This window comes from Engystomops pustulosus, chromosome 7, assembly GCF_040894005.1.
Source record: "Engystomops pustulosus chromosome 7, aEngPut4.maternal, whole genome shotgun sequence".
Lineage (NCBI taxonomy): Eukaryota > Metazoa > Chordata > Amphibia > Anura > Leptodactylidae > Engystomops > Engystomops pustulosus.
Genome location: NC_092417.1, coordinates 127,584,319 through 127,605,355, shown reverse-complemented (window position 1 = coordinate 127,605,355; position 21,037 = coordinate 127,584,319). Strand labels below are relative to the sequence as shown.

Below are 21,037 nucleotides of genomic sequence, written 5' to 3'. Positions count from 1 at the left end.
GGTACGTGATACCAAGGTGTCAGGCAGAGCGGGTAGTCAAAGCCAGTCCAAGTCGAGACAGGCAAGATACTAGCAGAAACATAAACAAGCCAACGGTGGTGGCTGGCAGGACAGCTTCAGAAGACAAGCCAGGGTCACACACAGGAAGACAAGCAGATACAGACACAATACATCAAGTTAGAACTAGCTAACAACCTTGCTCAGGAAAGGAGAATAGGCAGTGGCATAACTAAAGTCCACTGGGCCCTGGAACAAAGTTCCTAATGGGGCCCTGCTCCTATTCTACCCCCAAAAAATTGTCATCATTATGCTGTCGGCGCTGCGTCCGTGCGTTACACATTAGTGTGACAGAGCAAGAATTGTCTGTATGTATCACTTCTTACTCGGATTTCAGCAGTATCGGGGCAATACAGTTAAAAGCTTCACTAGGGAATCAGACAACGACATGAGACTGCAGCCGCGGGTGACGGGTCCCCCTCCCCGCATATTAGTTAGTGTACCACTGCAGAATATATATGACACGGGGCAGGGGTATAACTAGAGACTAGGACCCATAGCAGATTTAGCAGAATGAAATTGTCCAAACTTACTTTGCTTATGCATTTTATAGAATGAGAAGCAGGTTATTGCGACTTCAGAAACTGCAGCATGTGTTTGAAAAGAAGTAATAAAAATATGCTAATGAGCCAGAGGCCTACTTCAGCAGCGCTTTTCTTGGCTCCGGACCAATTAAATTAAACGCCCCCACACTCTGAAGTTGAGCCAGGTCCCTTCCGCTGGTCAGAAGACAACTGGTGACATCAAAGCCTGTGAATGGATCAGGAGGCGGGTCCAGGCTCAACTTCAAAGAGTGTGGGCGTACATATTTCTCTGGAGTCTTCAGTACCAAGAGTCGCGCAGGTGACGAGGGCCTCCACCTTATCAGCATATTTTTCTGTTTTCTTTTAGATGCATCCTGCAGTTCCTGCAGTTACGAAAACATGTTCCCCATACTATAAATTGTACATATACATATTTCTACACACACTTACACAATCACACATGTTTATATACTGTATACACACATGGGGCACATTTACTGACTTTCTGTCAGACTTTGCATATTCTTTTAGGTTCAAACTGCTAGCACAGGTATTAAAGAAGTGTCTGCACCACATTTGTGCTGCACACAACGGTTTTGTGGCTTAGATGCTTTATTCTTCATGTGACAAGAATTAGGGGGCGTTGTGCCACATTTATTATGCAGAGTCTGACAGAATTCTGTTGCACGCCCCATGTTAAATGTGCACCCAAAGGGCAGTGCAGGGGCTGCCAGATTCATGAAGAACATGCGTCAAGAATCCTGAACCTGGCGCCCACTGCACCCTACACAGCTAAACTGTTCTTAGTAAATGTGCCCCGTAAAATTCTACTCTCATACACACACTTTTATGTACTCTTACACACATCTATACACTTATGCGCACACTCTTATGTAGTCATATATTCATTTATACGTACAGCATATACAAACTCATACAGTATAAACACAAACAGATATATTTACAGTATATGCACACACATACAGCATATACATGCACCACATATATCCTCATACTGCATAAACACACATACAGAATATACACACACACATATATATATATATATATATATATATATATATATATACACATATAAATGGCACAGGTGGGTGCGGGCTTGTGGGGAGGTGGGAGGGGCGGCTGTGTGGGCAGGCAGTGGGCCCACACCGCTGGGCAGTGATAGGCTGGGAGAACGCCGCTGACAGGTATGCCTGGCCACGGCTGTCACAGTAAAGGTTTAAGTTACAGCCCCGGCCCATCCCTACCAAAGGGCCCGTTATGCCCCTGAGAATAGGGCATGCTGGACTATATGACACAAGGTGCATGCTGATAGGCTGAGACAGTCTAGCTGAGAAACTTCCTGTTCCTTTAAGAAAAAGAGAGAGATGCCGCCCGCATCCTAAGGGAGCTGAAGCATGGTCTGACACAGAGAATGAAGGCAAGCCTGCTTCTGTTCCTTATATGCTCTCTCAGTTGTGACCCAGACTGTTTATTACCCTGTATGTGTATATGCCTTATATATTCTGTTTTTTCTGCAGGTAAGAGATGATTTGGTAACCTTGAGACCCTCTGAAGTTGAAATTCCAGAGGGTGAGCTGAATTATTCTTGCCGTTTAGACCTGCGGAAATTTCAGCAACAAAGTAAAAAGGCATCTGGTGTTCAAGAAAGAAGCATGCCAGCATTTACTCTAATTACTTATGTAATGTCCTGTATTTATTTTAGAAACTATATTATATCTTGATAATAGTTACACTGTATTACCCTTTTTAAAGCATACTGTAAAATGATGTTGATTCTATTGCATAAAGTATATAAAAAAGAAGAGACAATCTATGTTTTCAAATATGATGATAAAATGTATTTTGCATTTTAAAAATATTTTCTAATCCTTTAACAATTAGTAGTGTGTGTATAGGAGGAATACCCATACTTTTAGGAATGTGTTGTATTCATAATTAGTGATGAGCAGATGTGGTTTCAGGTTCAGGTTAGACTGGTTAGACAGATTCAGGTTAGACTGGTTTGTTCAAATTTCACGACACAATTCAAGACTTGGACTTCAAGCTAAACATTAACCCTGTTGAATCCAATGGGGGCCCACATTTTAAAATGGCTGTAAAATGGGGCAAGTAGGGGCTAAAAAATGTTGAGAATAACAATGCAGTTGCCCTGCCCACAAAAAAATAAAGAAAAATATCATTAAAAAGTGGTTTAAGGTGTTCCGACCCAGTTTTTTAATAGGGATTAAAGTGTCAAAATAAAAACCAGACATCCTTCCTCTCACTCCGGTTAAAGGGCTTCTGTGTGTTGAAACCCAGGTAGAAAAAGGTAACATTCTCTGACAGGAGCAACTTTGCAAACAAGGAATGATAATGATTTATGATTTTTCTGTGGTTGAACTAGACAAAGAAGGGATCTTTAAGATCTTGCTGGTTTTTGTAGTACATGCTAATAATCAAGTCTGGTCTTTGCAAATATTGCTGTAGAATCCTGCACAAACAGTAAAAATATCCCTTGACTGATTCAATTCTTTACACTGCCAATATATGGGCAATTATTTCAGATTTCTACCAGACCCTAATAATAGGAGCCTTTTCTACACACGTCAGTGTCCCGGCCAGGGTAATTGCTGCTGTTTTACAAGTCCCTGCCTAGCTTACTAACACGATTATGAGTCACAAGCTCTTCTTAGTCGTCTCCTGTTTGTAATGGCGTCTGGACATGTGATCCTATTATTTTACTGCAGAGTCACATGTATATCCCAGCCAACCAAAGGCATGACTATCCTACAGAGGGCATGCCTTTGATTGTAAAGGTGCTGGAAGCTACTTCATTTGCTGCTTCTGTAGTCAATTAAGCAACTTTTTCCTCTTGACCAACTTACCAAATAAATGTGTATGTTCGGTCGTGTGTTCCCATTTACAGTTTGGGATACTTATCATATTGCTCATTATTTTGGTTTTGTAACTCACTACTGTGCTTAAAGAAAATCTACCATCAAAATCAAGTATGATAAACCAGGGACACTCTCATAAATTCAGGCACCACAGTTTTTAATATGCTCAAGAGACAAAAGGGCTATGGAGCAGGTTACCAGAATTCCCACAAGCCGTAGCTGTGCAGGTATAATGGCCCACTGGACCGGGTAATTAACTCCAGTTGGCTTCCTGGCTAACTAACAGTGTCCTGCCAGTATAGAGATTTTATGTATTAATTTATCATTTACTGGATACCTTCTTTATTGCTCATCCTACACCACCATCTAGTGACAATGTTTTACTGCACCTGACATGTGCTATATCTGGATGTTACAGGGTTAATGTTTACCATGTTTATATTAAATGTTTTATCTTGTAATTCTTCTCTGTAGCCCAAGGCCAGTCATTGGTTGGATAATTGGAAATCCTCCCAAAGCTGGAAGTCTATAAATATTCCCTCTGGCTGGACTTCTGGGTCTTTCTACTTCAGTCTTTCTGTCGGTCTTAAGAGTGAGTCAGCCTACAGTTGCTGTCTCGCTTCAAAGTAGTACCCCTCTGCCAGACCTGCAGCTCTGTGAGCCAAATTCCATAAAGAATGCCCCGGATAGCTGCCTAAGCCTCCTAAGCTATCATCCAGCCCCTACCTGCTGGATCAGGGCTGAGGTGCTCTCCCCAAGACCAAGCTACAGATCTAACCAACGCTGTTTGGAGCCTGTTTGAAGCCTGCAGAGAGTAACCATCACAGCCTGTTACCTTCTGCATTAGACTGTTTGCCTAATAAAGTTTAATTTTCACCATCCTACTCTCCACTTGTGATCCCTGGCTGCTGCCACTAACATCATGGGCTTTGCCCCAAGTTGAGCCCTTAGTTCCATTTGTGGCCTCCCCCACTTCTTAAATCCCCTTGTTAGCCCCAATGGGCGTGAATGAGGGCTGTTGACCTGGACCAAGCGACCCATGGCTTAACTCTGGCACTAGGCCGCACCACAAACCAGCAACTCAGGTACCAGGGAATCCAGATCCAGAATATAAGACCCTGAAAGTAAAAAGCAGTTTGCAATGGGAACAAGAGAGGTTGTTAACCAAATTTAATGAAGACAAAGGCACTTTTCATATAAAATTTGTATATATGTTTTCAATTTGTATACAGATTGCAAACTACAGTATTTTTCAGACTAAAAGAACCACCCCAGATTTGGACACCAATTAAAAATTCTCTGGTCACACAAACTTCTTTGGAATAGCTCCACTACATGCTTACACAGAGAGTTTTTAACGTTAACAATAGAAGTCAGCTGTGCTACAATTACAGACACAGAGAGCTCTGCTACAATCGCACACAGCTCTGCTAAATGCAGACACACAGCTCTGCTACATACAAGCCCCCCACCATTAGCTTTCAACTTCATATAATGACTAACTCCTCCTGTAACATCAGCTCCCTATCTATCATGTTTACTAAATTCCATCAACTCCCTATCCCCTCAGTTTACCTACATACGCACACCATCAGTTGTAAACCCATTATAATCCCCCCCCCCCCACACACACTAGGGGTGTACAGACAGAGCCCCATAGCAAGCTTCTGAAAGGGGCCCTCATTCAACCTTGATAAATATACATATTTGTATAGTCACAAAATTGTTATAATCACACACATTTATAAACTCATATATAAACACATTTATATACATTCACATACAGTTCTTCACTCATCATACACACATACACTCAAGAGCACACATTTATGTACGGATACTACATTTCGGCATACAGTATATACACATCAAATACACATAGAATATATACATATACAGTATATACATACGATATACCAGTAATGGCGAACCTTTTGGAGACAGACAGATGGAAGATGTGCAATGTTATATATTAAGGTGTATAATATCCAGCATAATATGTATATAATGGTACACAACCTCCATTCTTTAGTGTGTCAGGTCAGATGCCAGGGCTCCCTGGCACGGCAGGCCACATAGCAGCTGCTATGGCTTTTATCACATTAGTTATACCCCTGCCCCCTGATCAGCTTTTTATCACCCCCAGCTCCTTATGCCCTTAGTATAAATTGCCCATCCATCTCCTGCAGCTCCCCAGATGACTGGCAGCCCCATAGCTACTGACAGTCTCCATGTAACTGCATCCAGAGTCTCAGCTTCTGGATCATGTGACGTGAGACTGCCACACGAAACCAGTGAGGTCAGGGCTGGATTAAGGCTGGTGGGGGCCCCTGGGCGCAAACTGGTGGGGGCCCGCCCCACAATTTTTGTAAACAATGCCAGTAATATATGGACCCCCGTAATGAGGGCTGGATTAAGGCTGGTGGGGGCCCCTGGGCGCAAACTGGTGGGGGCCCGCCCCACAATTTTTGTAAACAATGCCAGTAATATATGGACCCCCGTAATGAATACAGCTTTCCACTACACAGCACACACTGACACATGCACACACTACACATATACTGTATACACACACTGACACATGCACACACTACATATATACTGTATACACACTGACACCATGCACACACTACATATATACTGTATACACACCCTGACACCATGCACACACTACATATATACTGTATACACACCCTGACACCATGCACACACTACATATATACTGTATACACACACTGACACCATGCACACACTACATATATACTGTATACACACACTGACACCATGCACACACCACATATATACTGTATACACACACTGACACCATGCACACACTACATATATACTGTATACACACACTGACACCATGCACACACTACATATATACTGTATACACATACTGACACCATGCACACACTACATATATACTGTATACACATACTGACACATGCACACACTACATATATATACACATATATACACATGTATACACACCCTGACACCATGCACACACTACATATATACTGTATACACACACTGACACCATGCACACACTACATATATACTGTATACACACACTGACACCATGCACACACTACATATATACTGTATACACACACTGACACATGCACACACTACATATATACTGTATACACACTGACACCATGCACACACTACATATATACTGTATACACACCCTGACCCCATGCACACACTACATATATACTGTATACACACCCTGACACCATGCACACACCACATATATACTGTATACACACACTGACACCATGCACACACCACATATATACTGTATACACACACTGACACCATGCACACACTACATATATACTGTATACACACACTGACACCATGCACACACTACATATATACTGTATACACACACTGACACATGTACACACTACATATATACTGTATACACACAATGACACCATGCACACACTACATATATACCGTATACACACACTGACACCATGCACACACTACATATATACTGTATACACACCCTGACACATGCACACACTACATATATACTGTATACACACCCTGACACCATGCACACACTACATTTATACTGTATACACACACTGACACCTGCACACACTACATATATACTGTATACACACACTGACACCATGCACACACTACATATATACTGTATACACACCTTGACACCATGCACACACTACATATATACTGTATACACACCTTGACACCATGCACACTCTACATATGTACTGTATACACACCTTGACACCATGCACACTCTACATATATACTGTATACACACCCTGACACCATGCACACACTACATATATACTGTATACACACACTGACCCCATGCATACTCTACATATATACTGTATACACACACTGACACCATACACACACTACATATATACTGTATACACACACTGACACCATGCACACACTACATATATACTGTATACACACACTGACACCATGCACACACTACATATATACTGTATACACACACTGACACATGCACACACTACATATATACTGTATACACACCCTGACACCATGCACACACTACATATATACTGTATACACACACTGACACCATGCACACACTACATATATACTGTATACACACCCTGACACCATGCACACACTACATATATACTGTATACACACACTGAGAACATGCACACACTACATATATACTGTATACACACCCTGACACCATGCACACACTACATATATACTGTATACACACCCTGACACCATGCACACACTACATATATACTGTATACACACAATGACACCATGCACACACTACATATATACGGTATACACACAATGACACCATGCACACACTACATATATACTGTATACACACACTGACACCATGCACACACTACATATATACTGTATACATCCACATAAACACACAGTACAATATATACATAAACTCACCTATGTGCTGGAAGAGAAGTCTTCACCCCCAGCACCCAGGGCAGCCATGTGCATCCACTACAGGGGGGTAGTAGGGGATAAAAGCACAGGCAGGAGCTCACAGCTCTCCTTACCATGTGCTCTTCTAGCTCCGTGATGTCCCCCTCCCCCGACAGCTCCCGGACAGGGGGGTTAACTTTGACTGAAGAAGAGAGGGTCTTTCCAGGGCCAGGCCTTCCAGTGAGTTCCACCCTGCATTCTGCAGAATCCCAGCTCCTCTCTTTTTCAGCTGCTGCCAGAAAGTAAGCAGTTACCTCCAAGAAGCGCTGCCCTGCGGACCTCTCCTCCTGCAGCCAGGAAGTTCAGCGATCATACTGTTGCGTGCTGGCTGCCTTCAGCACTGTTTCAAAAAGTCCAAAGTGGGGAACTTGCGGTATGGTAGGTACGCACGCCTCCGACCAAAACATATAGTGGGTGATGCCGACGGCCATGCGTCCGCCCGAATCACCCGCACTTGGTGGGGGCCCCTTTAAAGGTAAAGTGGTGGGGGCCCCGGGGCTCGAGCCCCGGGAGCCCCCCCTATGATCCGGCCCTGAGTGAGGTCACATAAAATCCTTCACAGTTGGAACTAGTAATGGGCTCTTTATAGTGATCCGGATCATTAGGCTCAACTCACTATCCTGAACTTGATCTTTTAAGTCATCCAGCCACCCATCTCTATTCCATTTCTAACCCAAACCTTTTTGGGTTCAACCGGGGAATGGTCACAAGATAGGGATGGCGCTACCATAATGCACACCACAGCTGCCACAGAGCCTCTGGATACACATCACATAACCTCTAGACACCTCAACTACCAAAGGACCTCCGAATACACACCTGAGCTGTCATAAAACCTCTACATACCCACCCCAGCTGCCACATTGCCTCTACATACACAGCTGAGCTGCCACAGAACTTATTCATACACATCATAGCAGCCGCAGAACCTTACATAAACACTGCAGCTGAAGCAGAATTTCTACACACACATCACAGCTGCCAAAGAATCTCAACATACAAACGTCAGCTGCCACAGAACTATTCCTACACACCATAGCTACCACTGAATCTTGACATAAACACCTTTGCTGCTGCAAAGCCTCTTTATACACATCTCATCTGCCATAGAACCTCTTCAAATAAACCAGCTGCTACAGAACATTCACAGACCTACTACAGCTACTTCAGAAACTCTGCAAACCCACCTCTGCTGCCACAGAACCTTTGCCTACTCCTCAGCTGCCGCAGAACATCTACATATACACATAGGAGGCCACAGAACCTCACCATACACACCTCAACTGACACAAAACCTCTGTAAACACACCTCAGCTGCCACAGAATCTCTTGATACACAAACCTCAGCTGCTGCAGAACCTATGCATAAGCATGCAAGCAAGCTGCTGTAGAACCTATGCATTCATGCCTCAGCTGCTGCAGAACCTCTTTATATACACCTCAGCTGTGACAGAACATGCGTACAAACCTGACCTGCCACAGAATCTCTACATGCACACCTCAGCTATTGCAGAACCTCTACATATATATACCTCAGCTGCCATAAAACCTCTACATACACCTCAGCTGCCGTAGGACTGCTACATACACCTCAGCCTCCTACTCTGCTAAGGCCTCATGTGCAGCTATCATTGAGTTTTTGACCATTCGCTACTGCCTTTTGCGAACCAGCCACAGATTGTGGATGTTGGGTCCCTAATCTGTGGGGAAACCGGAGTGTTGGTAAGATGATCGCTCATTACCCAGAGGGACATGTGGAAAAGCATGTTTCCCGGAAATCTGCCAGGCATCCTGTTGCCACACTTTGGAGGGCCCCACATCCGCAGAAGCAGGTGTGGAGGCCTGGTGAAGGCTTGTGAAACGGGACAGGTGCAGTTTTGTGAGACCTGGATGGATGGATTTGACGGATTCTATTTGATGTTCCCTGTCTGGAAGAAATAAATGCTTTGAATCCTACAAATTTTGGGTTGTGTTCAATGCTCCAGTCAGTTAATTTTTTAAATGTTTTTTGCAAATGGGGGTGAGACTTATGAAATCTCATCATAAATGAACATGATGTTCCTTACTAACTGCTTGCCGTTTGAGTAAACAATTTTTTTATTACCAATTATTTGTCTTTGCATTCTATAATGACTTTTACTGACCCAGATAGTTAACATCTCCACGTCCAGTGTTGGATTACTGTAACTAAATGACTAACACTTTCTATGACTTTGGATGGCTATATATTATTCTTTAATTAAATAAAATACTCTACAACTAATTCTAGTCTGTGATTTAATATTTTTCCTTCCAGAGCTTGAACCCTTTGTGGTTAAATTATTAATGACCACATCATTTCACATATCAACATTTTCTCTATATAATGGAAAATTGTTGCTAGAAAGATCCATTAACAGTATTTTTGCTCTTGATGTCTGAACGGATTTGCTCACTTATAAGTTAAAATCATTGGCATATTCCATTTTTTAATCTTTTTTGTGTTTAATTTCCAATTTCTATTTTTCTGCATAAAAATAGCAGTCTGTATTTAGATATTTTATATTTTTAGTTCAGGTCCAGTGGTAATAATCCCCAAAAAATGGTATGTGGATATTGTTTCTGAGAAAAAAATATACATACATATATATATACATATAAATATAATTTTGAGGAATTGCAGTTGTTTAGTGAGCCATACTTGCTGGGAAAGAAACAAAGGCGGAGGGATAGAGGGATAAAGAAGGGAAAAAGGAAAGAAGAAAAGAAGAAAAGGGGAGTGAAAGAAAGAAAGAGTGAAACTTTTTTCTTCTCTTTTTCAGGGGTGGTGTTTAGAGTTGTCTTAGGTGCTGTGATTAACTGTCTTTTTGTAGGGTACAGATGCCCAATACTAAGAAACCAGCCAAAGGAATAGTTACTTCTTAGGTTCAAAAGAAAATGGAAAAAGTAAGGGAAAACGCCTATGCAAGATTAAATAAGTATTCTCGCCTGATTTGGTTAGGTCTTCTTCTAGTGAATCAGAGAATTATTCCCAATGTAAAGGTGGATCAGACACGCAAGTTGACTAATGATTAAAGTTAATAACATTAATTTGCTGAAATGGGAATACCCCTTCAAGGGGGTTCTTCGAGGGCTTAAAGACAATGTCTACATTCTTCCAAAAGTATCCTGGTATTATAACCAAGATTTATTTATTTCTATATGTCTGAACTGGACCTGTACAAACCATGGTCAGGTGTGGTGCTGTTTTTGGAAGAAGGAAGCAATGTTTCTGAAGTACCAGGCACCACTTTTCAGAATATTTATATTTATAGAGTATGCCCAATATTTACTGTATAGTTTAACATGTAAGATTACTGGAGGTAGTAGTAGTTAAACAGAGATGAAATTACCCCTGTAAATAAAGCTTTGACACCAGGTCAACATCTGCAAAGAGTTTGTATGTTCTCTCCGTGTCCGTGTGGGTTTCCTCCGGTTTCCTCCCACACCCCAAAACATACTGGAAGGTTGATTAGATCTTGAGCCCCATTGGGGACAGGGACTGATTTGGCAAGATCTGTGCAGCGCTGCGTAATCTGTAGACGCTATATAAATAAAGAAATTATTACATTTTCCGTGGTGCTCCATTTACTTTTAAAAGGGTTGGCCACTTTCAGCAAATAATTGATATGGTTTGTGTAAGGAAAAGTTATCCAATTTCCCAATATACTTTCTGTATCAATTGCTTGTGGTTTTCTAAATCTTTCCTTGCTGTCATTCTATAGAAAGCTTCTAGGTTTACTTCCAGTTGATAGAAATCTGGCCATGGTCTTGTGATGGCCATGCAGGTGCATGGCCAATTATTATCACAGAGAGTAATTAGAGCCGAATGGCTCATGCATCTGTGTGTCCATCACAAGACCATGGACAGGTATCTATCTTCTGGAAGTAAACATAGAAGCTTTCTATAGGATGACAGCAAGAGGAGATCTAGAAAATCGTGAGGAATTGATACAGAAAGTATATTGGAAAATTGTATAACTTTTCCTTACACAAACAATACCAATTATTTACTGAGAGTGGACAACCCCTTTAAGCGTCTGTTAAATTGACAATTGCATAGAAGAAGTCTGTGGGAATGTAAAAGCTATGGTTGCTACAAGGGTGTCCCATTATACACCCTATTGTTCAATATATCAATTGAACCTCTTGCATGTAGGATCCGGCAAAAGCCTGCTGTAATTGGTATTAAACAGTCGGAGGTACATGCAAAGATTTCTCTCCATGCAGATGATAGTCTGTTATAAATGGGGATAGAGTGTGTTCCAAATATTTGGGAAATATGCGCTAAGATCGGGCCTGACTATTAAATGGCATAAGTCTGAATGCCTCCCAGCAGATCCTTTGATCCTTCAATCTCTCCCCAAGAGAGATTAAAGTTATTGACTTAAGGAGTAGTGTAGAATATTTAGGGATGATGTTTTTGGCTATGTTAGAATAATATTATGCCAGTGTTAAGATATATTAGAAGTAAGGTTAAAAAACTTACCCATTAACATGCTTGTCAGAATTGCCTTGATTAAAATGCAACTTCTTCCCAAAATTCTTTATGTTTTATCAATCTCCCCAATAAAAGGTTTTAGGGAATTGGTTTGGAGGGGTAGGCAACCCTGGCTATTCAGGGTTGCCAACCAAAGATCTCTGTCTTAGGGGACAGGGTAGTAAGATATTATATATTAGAAATTTTGGAGACTGGTAAGTGGGACAGAAATTAAATAAAAAAATGATGACCTACTTTGTATCTAATGTCACAGATATGGATGAAAATCAAAGCACTCTGGCAAATTAAAGATATGCTTCCATTTACCCCAATAAGGGGGAATCAATATGTATCCAAAAAAGCAAGAGTTTTCCGGCACTTCCTTAAAACAATATAAATATTATTTTAATCTTCTTAAAATAACAGAGGTACGGTAGAAAACGGCCTACAAGTTTTTTTTTTATATAATTGTATTTTTATTAATATTTTTCAAAGATACATAACAGACAAGTTATCATGCACATGTTTCACATTGAAGTTTTTCAACAGTAATACAATTGAAAGACAAGATTTGTCCATCAGGATATCAACAGTTTAATTCTTCCATTTGCGGATCAGAGTGCAAAGTCTAACAGTGTAATATGTTTATGGTAATAAAACAAATACCAAGGACGGCATCAACGCTATGCCTAACCGGTCTAGAGGGGTTGGGGAAAAAGGTACAGACAAAAGACATCCATACATACTCACTATAACAACAATTGACACTTGGGTAGAAACTAAAGGGGTGACCATATCACTCTCCTCCTCCTGCTCGTTCTTCTATCCAGTAGCGGTCCCAACGTTCCCAAGTTTTGTCGAATAATGGGATACGATTATTCAGGGAGGCAGTGAGATATTCCATACTGCGAGTTTCCCTTACCCTGGAGAGAAGGTCCATTCGGGAGGGGGGGGGGGGGGGCGGCTTGTCTTTTCCAGAATTGCGCTATCAGGCACCTTGCAGCTGTGAGTATGTGCAGGCTCAATTTTGTAGCCGTCTTGGCCATGGGCTGAGGAGAGACGTTCAACAAGTAATATAATGGGGAAAGTGGAATGTCCAACCGCTACGACCTCCCGGAGGCGAGACTTTACCTCCTGCCAAAAAGGCTGCACCAATGGACACATCCATATACACTCACCGGCCACTTTATTAGGTACACCATACTAGTAACGGGTTGGACCCCCCTTTTGCCTTCAGAACTGCCTCAATTCTTTGTGGCATAGATTCAACAAGGTGCTGGAAGCATTCCTCAGAGATTTTGGTCCATATTGACATGATGGCATCACACAGTTGCCGCAGATTTGTCGGCTGCACATCCATGATGCGAATCTCCTGTTCCACCACATCCCAAAGATGCTCTATTGGATTGAGATCTGGTGACTGTGGAGGCCATTTGAGTACAGTGAACTCATTGTCATGTTCAAGAAACCAGTCTGAGATTATTCCAGCTTTATGACATGGCGCATTATCCTGCTGAAAGTAGCCATCAGATGTTGGGTACATTGTGGTCATAAAGGGATGGACATGGTCAGCAACAATACTCAGGTAGGCTGTGGCATTGCAACAATGCTCAATTGGTACCAAGGGGCCCAAAGAGTGCCAAGAAAATATTCCTCACACCATGACACCACCACCACCAGCCTGAACCGTTGATACAAGGCAGGATGGATCCATGCTTTCATGTTGTTGACGCCAAATTCTGACCCTACCATCCGAATGTCACAGCAGAAATTGAGACTCATCAAACCAGGCAACGTTTTTCCAATCTTCTACTGTCCAATTTCGATGAGCTTGTGCAAATTGGAGCCTCAGTTTTCTGTTCTTAGCTGAAAGGAGTGGCACCCAAAGTGGTCTTCTGCTGCTGTAGCCCATCTGCCTCAAAGTTCGACGTACTGTGCGTTTACAGATGCTCTTCTGCCTACCTTGGTTGTAACGGGTGGCGATTTGAGTCACTGTTGCCTTTCTATCAGCTCAAACTAGTCTGCCCATTCTCCTCTGACATCTGGCATCAACAAGGCATTTCCGCCCACAGAACTGCCACTCACTGGATGTTTTTTCTTTTTTCGGACCATTCTCTGTAAACCCTAGAGATGGTTGTGCGTGAAAATCCCAGTAGATCAGCAGTTTCAGAAATACTCAGACCAGCCCTTCTGGCACCAACAACCATGCCACGTTCAAAGGCACTCAAATCACCTTTCTTCCCCATACTGATGCTCAGTTTGAACTGCAGGAGATTGTCTTGACCATGTCTACATGCCTAAATGCACTGAGTTGCCAGCATGTGATTGGCTGATTAGAAATTAAGTGTTAACGAGCAGTTGGACAGGTGTACCTAATAAAGTGGCCGGTGAGTGTAGATATCTGATATAAGACCAGAAGTGTGGGTAGCAGTTTTGCAAATGTGCTCAAACGTGGTGGGTGCCGAAACCCTCTCAGTACTGCTCAGGGACTGTAAGAAGTGCCTAATTCAAATATAGTGGAAATTGGCCGCATGCTGGAGATGGAATTTATCCTGCAAGGTGGCAAAAGGCAAAATCTTCCTATCTTGGTAGTCCAAAATGTCTGCGAATCTAAACAATCCCTTCTCATGCCAAGGTTTCATTTCCTGCCCAACCCCTGCCTGTTGCATAAGGGGGGTGTGTAAAAAGGATTGCATGGGAGAACACTGAGATACTGGTAAAACATGCCCTCCACAATTTAATCGTGAATGAAATAGGGCCCAATTGGGGGTCTGGCAATGCAGGCGCCTCTTTAGGCCAGAGGTAAGAGTTAGGGTGAAAAGGGGCCAGCCATAATTTCTCTATCTCCATTCATTTGGAGAATGCCAGCAAGTTGGACCATGTTAGAATGTGCCGGAGATGTGTTGCCCAGTAGTATCTGGTTATATCCGGCACCGATAGGCCACCCTTAGATTTGTGGGAGATTAGAACAGACCTAGAGATTCTGTGTCTCTTTTTCGCCCAGATAAAATGCAGTATTGATGCTTGCAGAGACCTCAGAATACCCAACGGGACTGGCTCTGGTAGGGTTTCAAAAAGATAAAGCAGCTTGCTATCCTGCCAAAAAGAGAGAGGGGGAGACTATTCCATTTATCGAGCAGTGTCCTTATTTCCCGAAAACTGCCAGGGAAGTTCTGCCCATAGAGTGTATTGTAAGAGGGGGTCAGAAGTATCCCCAGATACTTAATAGCATCTGTCTTCCAATTATAATTGAATGTGGCCTTCAGTTGATCCACCAGCGGTTGGGTAAAGTTAAGAGGCAAGGCCTCCGTCTTTGAAGTGTCCACTTTATAGCCAGAAAGAAGGCAATACTGCTGTAATCTGGCTTGTAGATTGGGTAGGGAGATTAGAGGTTGAGTAATAGTGAGTAGGATATCATCTGCAAATAACGACAATTTGAATTCCTTATCTCTAACCATAATACCATAGATATTAGGGTCCTGTCGGATAATGGAGGCGAAAGTGGGCAGCCCTGACGTATACCGTTTCTTATCCACAGAGGTGGGGAGGATGCATGTGGTTATTTTCAGCTGTAGGATTTGAATATAACCCCCTCAAAGCCTGGAGAAAGGGACCTGTTATGCCAATGTGTTCTAATACTTGAAACATGAAGGGCCAGCTGAGGCGATCAAACGATCAGCGTCTAAACTAAGAATCAGGGCCTAGTCATTTTGTTTGTTCACTACATCAATGAGATCAATTGTTCTCCTCGTGTTGTCGTCACCTTGTCGTCCTGGTACAAAGCCTACCTGGTCCTTATGGATTACCTGAGGGATCCACTGAATCAGGCGATTGGCCAGTAGTTTTGTGAATATTTTCAAATCTGCTTTCAAAAGTGCAATCGGTCTGTAATTAGCACAATCAGTTGCATCTTTCCCAGGCTTGCGGATAAGGGTGATGTAAGAATGAGTAAAAGTTGTAGGCATGGGTTCACCTTGTAAGAACGCATTAAACACTTTTGTCATATGTGGCAACAACAAAGGGGAGAAGGTTTGGTAGTATAGATATGTGAGCCCATCTGGGCCCGGGGATTTCCCATTAGGCATTCCTTTGATCACCTCCTCTATCTCTTCCGATGTTAACTCTGAGCTGAGTGTGTCGATAGCCTCTGGGGAGTCCAGGAAGGGAACAAGAGTTCAAAAAATCTAACAGCAACGTTTTTCTAAGGCCCTCATCCAGGGGTAGGGTGTTTGGCAGAGAATACAATTTAGCATAGAATTCTTGGAAGCGAGAGGCAATCGCTCTCGGGTCATGTAGTAGGTTCCCCCCAGAATCCCGTATAATATGGGGAATTTGGTGGTCTCTCTTCTCCCTCAGTTGCTGTGCCAGGAGAGAATGGTGTTTGTTCAATTGCTCATAGTACCGTTGCCTAGTAAACACCAGTAATTTCTCTACCGCTTGGGTCTGTACCTCTCGCAACTGTTCCCTAACCTCAATTAGCTGTTGTAGTCTCCTCCTAGTTGGTTTAGCTAACAAAGCTGCCTCCTGCTTACCAATCTCTTTTCTCAGTTCCTTTTCCAGATGGGCCCTGTTTCTTTTCAATCTGGTTCCCTGCTCTATGCAATGACCTCGGAAAACTGCCTTATGGGCTTCCCACATTATAGGGATAGAGGGAATTGAATCTTCATTAAACTGGAAATATTCCCGTAAAGCTCCATTTAGCTCCTCCTTGATCAAGGGTTTTTTAAGAAGGGATTCATTTAAGCGCCAGTGACATACCCTATTTGTGGAGGGACCCTCTCTAAGCTGCATTAAAACTGGTGCATGGTCTGACCACAATATGTCTCCCACCTCCACGGAATGCATCATTCGCAAGACTTGTATATCTCCAAACCAGTAATCTATACGGGTATGGGTGTCATGTGGCGCAGAGTAAAAGGTAAATGAACGGTCACCCGGGTTACCCACTCTCCATAAATCGTACAAAGCAAACCTCCTAATGACTCTACGGAAAGCTGCTGAAATAGTGTTCTGCGACCTAGTAGCGGGGTTGGGATCGATCACTAGCCGATCCATATTTTCTGAAAAGATGACATTGAAGTCCCCTCCTATCAGTAAGGGTGCTGGTGGAAGTCTAGCTAATTTATTCAGAACTTTGGTAATAAAGCGGACCTGTGATGAATTGGGGGCATATATATTGCATAAAAGTACAGGCGAACCAAACATTTTACCCTGTACAATGATAAAGCGACCCATAGGGTCTGACGTCACAGTTTCAGGCACTATGGGGCACGAGGTTGAGAACAGGATCGTTACTCCCGCTTTTTTGTTCTCCGTGGACACAATATAAGATACCGGATAAAGGTGCTTAGCAAAATTAAAATTCCCCGTAGCATCGTAATGCGTCTCCTGCAAAAACACCACATCTGCTCTACTTCTCTTCAGCTCATTAAGCATGAGTCGTCGCTTGCGAGCTGAGTTGAGCCCTTTTACATTTAGTGTCAAAAGCTGGACCATGATGAATTAACTAACCGATACCCCTGGTCAAGGTGTGCGGGCGCTCCTGTATAAGACTCGACTGAACAAGCTCTGGGGAGGGGGGGGGGGGGGGGAAGGGGGTAGGAGAGGCTATATGTAGCTTTTTCTTAAGGCTCTGGTGCGGGAGTGAGGGAGTGTGTCGGTGTGTGGAGGCCTAGGGCGCCAGGGACACTAGGAAAGACGGACAAGGAGAATGACAAGGGGGGGGACAAAACTTGCACACAAGACAAACAATCAATACAGATAAAAAGAAAAACAGGTAAGAAAATAACAAGAAAACAAGGGTAAATACCCAATTCTATAACCAGGGAGAGGAGAAGCCTCCTGACCCTAGTGCAGGTCTGCTCAGCCGGTCTGACCCTAAAGTGGGGGAGAATAGTCGGCTGATCTGGATTCACCACCTCCTGTTTTAGCCCTAGGTCAGGGCCAGAGGGCGGGATCCAGAAAAGACCCACCTAGTGGGGAAAAACGTGGCAATGGAACCTTTTAAAGGAAAAAAAGGAAATAGGTCAAATGTAGTAATACACAAGGTTAAAAACTGAGATATATCACTAACTATCCAGACACTAACCCCGGTGCCCTTATGCACATTACTCCCAAAATTACTAAGGAGGGGAAGGGTACCCCGAATATAAGAAAATGCAACACCCTCACCGATGCAAGGCAGAGCTGTGTTTGCAAATACGTCCCACCATGTAGCTTGCAGCCTGTGTAGGGTCTGATTAGCCTCACAGCATGTCACTACATAACACTAGATAACACAGATAAACTCTGCAGTGGTAGATCCTGCCTGGTAAGGCAGGAGTTAATTGCTTTATGTGATGTAAAATGTGTCATCCAATCACATGTATTATCCTAATGTATTGTAAGCTGGGATGTAATTGGAGGAGTAACCACCACATGACCAAGAGCTGAGAAAAAGTGACGGTTGGAGATTTCCAACAGCCAGTTCAGTCAGAGAAGTGAGTCTGACAGGATTCAGTCAGAAAGACTAGCCAGTCAGACCAAGCAGTGAGACAGTAGAGTGTAGTGAATTAGACAGAGAGAGGAAAGGGGTATCATCCTACCTTCCAGGGTGATACCTGAAGCAACCCAGGACAAGCTGAAGCATCCTACTAGGGCACAGCTATCTCCCAGCCTGCCATTGCATCCAGGCTGATGATCCCTCCTGTGGCTCCCTCCAAGTACATCTCAGCACTCCACCATTTTGTTAAGGCACGTTGCTGCGGTTCCTGTCGGGTTCCAATAAAGAACTGTAGGTTGTTTTTGTTCAACGTCTGCCTCCGTCTGGTCCCTGCTACTACGGCTGTCACCATCACAGGCACCCTGTCCACCACACAGAGACCCATACTCTAGACACCAAAGGGTTGCCCCAGGGAGATCCGCTAAAACAGCCTCTCCCTCATCATTTCTTGCCAACACCACCCTGCTGGAGACCTGCCAGGCTGTAGGACAGCCCTCCGGTTCCCCCATACCAAGCACCGTGACACTAGCGTGCCTAGGCCGCAACCGCCAGCCACTCAGGTACTGTGGGCCCCGGCTGACTCCAGGCCCCAAGAAAAGGCTAGGCCCCGGTGGGGGATGTTGCACAAACATAAGCAAACATTAGACCCCCTTCAAACAATCAAATGCAAGAACCATAAAGGATATATGTTCAGCAGGAGTTCTCCTCTAATCATAAGAGTCCTGGGATGGAGCTCTGGTTCTTGGTCTTTGCCTCTTTTGTTGCGGTTGGTTCTTATTCTGCATTTGGGGCAACTGAGGGGGGAGACCCCCCCAGGCGTCCATTCGTGGAGTCGGGATGTTCCAAATGTCGCAGAATTCCTGCAGGTCCTCCATCACAGAGAGCGTCGCCGTTACTCCATCTTTGGTGGCCGACAGGGCAAAAGGAAAGTTCCAGCGATAGGAAATGTCATTTTCTCGTAAGATGTCCAGCAGCGGACGTAAAATCCGCCTCTTCTGAAGGGTGATCCCAGAGAGATCCTGGTAAAGCTGTATGGGATCTCCGTTGAAGTCAAAATTCTTTTTCTTCCTAGCCGCAAACATGAGGCGTTCCTTTAGTTCAAAGTCATGCACACAACAGATAACGTCCCGCGGGTTTCCTCCCATTGCTTTAGGCCTCAATGCTCTATGAGCTCTATCAAGCTTCACCTGTGTTTCCGGCTCCCCCAGTAACGCTGAAAAAAGTGCTTGTAGTGTGGCACGAACATCCTCTTTGCCCTCCACCTCCTATAGACCCCTCACCCTAATATTATTACCCCTTCCTCTATTGTCGAGGTCTTGCAGGTGCCTGGCCATATCTTGTAGAGTAACCGATTGAGAGTGCAAAGCATGTTGCGTATGTGAGATCTGACGCCTTGAGTCTGCCTGTTCAGCTTCTAGATGATAAATTTTCTGCGTCATACTCTGAATATCACGTCGTACCTCCGATATTTCAGATCTGAATGCCTCTTTGACATCAGCAATTAAAGATTTAAAGTCCTCTTTAGTAGGCAGATTCTGGAGGTGGGTGTGCCAGAACGGTTCTGATGTCGATGGTCTCTTATCTGACATAGTGTCCATACTAAATTGCTCAGGCGATGATGCCCACTCTGGGGAAGGTGCAGCATAGCGGGCGAGAGTGGGGGTAGCACCCAGCTCATCTTCCGTCCCTTGTGATCTGGGGACAAACGGGAGTCCGGGAACAAATTCCCCTGGCTGTGGGAGTTGGGGAGATCTCAGTGGAAGGCCCCCAGGATGTCACCCCTGCCCTCCATTTTCTCCTTGTTCCTCTTCCATAGGGCCATGGACCTTTTCTGGGGTCTTCAATTGTGGCAGGGTAGCCTTCTCTGGATGGAGGGATTTCCCCCCCCCCCAGTGTGTCGCTGGCTGTCCCCCTGATCAGGGATCTGTGGGAGCGCCACTTTATTCTGGTGCTGCTGCACCACAGGGGAGCCGCGCTGCCTGTCTGGCAGAGGGCCAAGATGGCGGCTCGGCACGGCTTGGGGAGCTCTGGTGGGATCGCTGCGGCCTGTATGTGGAGGCGTTGCGGCAGTGGTCGCCGCGGA

General features: G+C 43.8%; 1 protein-coding gene across 1 annotated transcript in view; it reads left to right on the top strand.

The window, feature by feature from the left end:
• Positions 1-10,187, top strand: part of LOC140070825 (dipeptidase 2-like) — a 755,511-nt gene extending 745,324 nt beyond the window's left edge. Inside the window, exons 12-13 of the mRNA XM_072117775.1 lie at positions 2,120-5,777; positions 8,517-10,187. Coding sequence (XP_071973876.1) covers positions 2,120-2,323 — 204 coding nt within the window. The 3' untranslated portion in view covers positions 2,324-5,777; positions 8,517-10,187. The remainder of the gene's footprint in view (positions 1-2,119; positions 5,778-8,516) is intronic.
• The last annotated feature ends 10,850 nt before the right edge of the window (positions 10,188-21,037 follow it).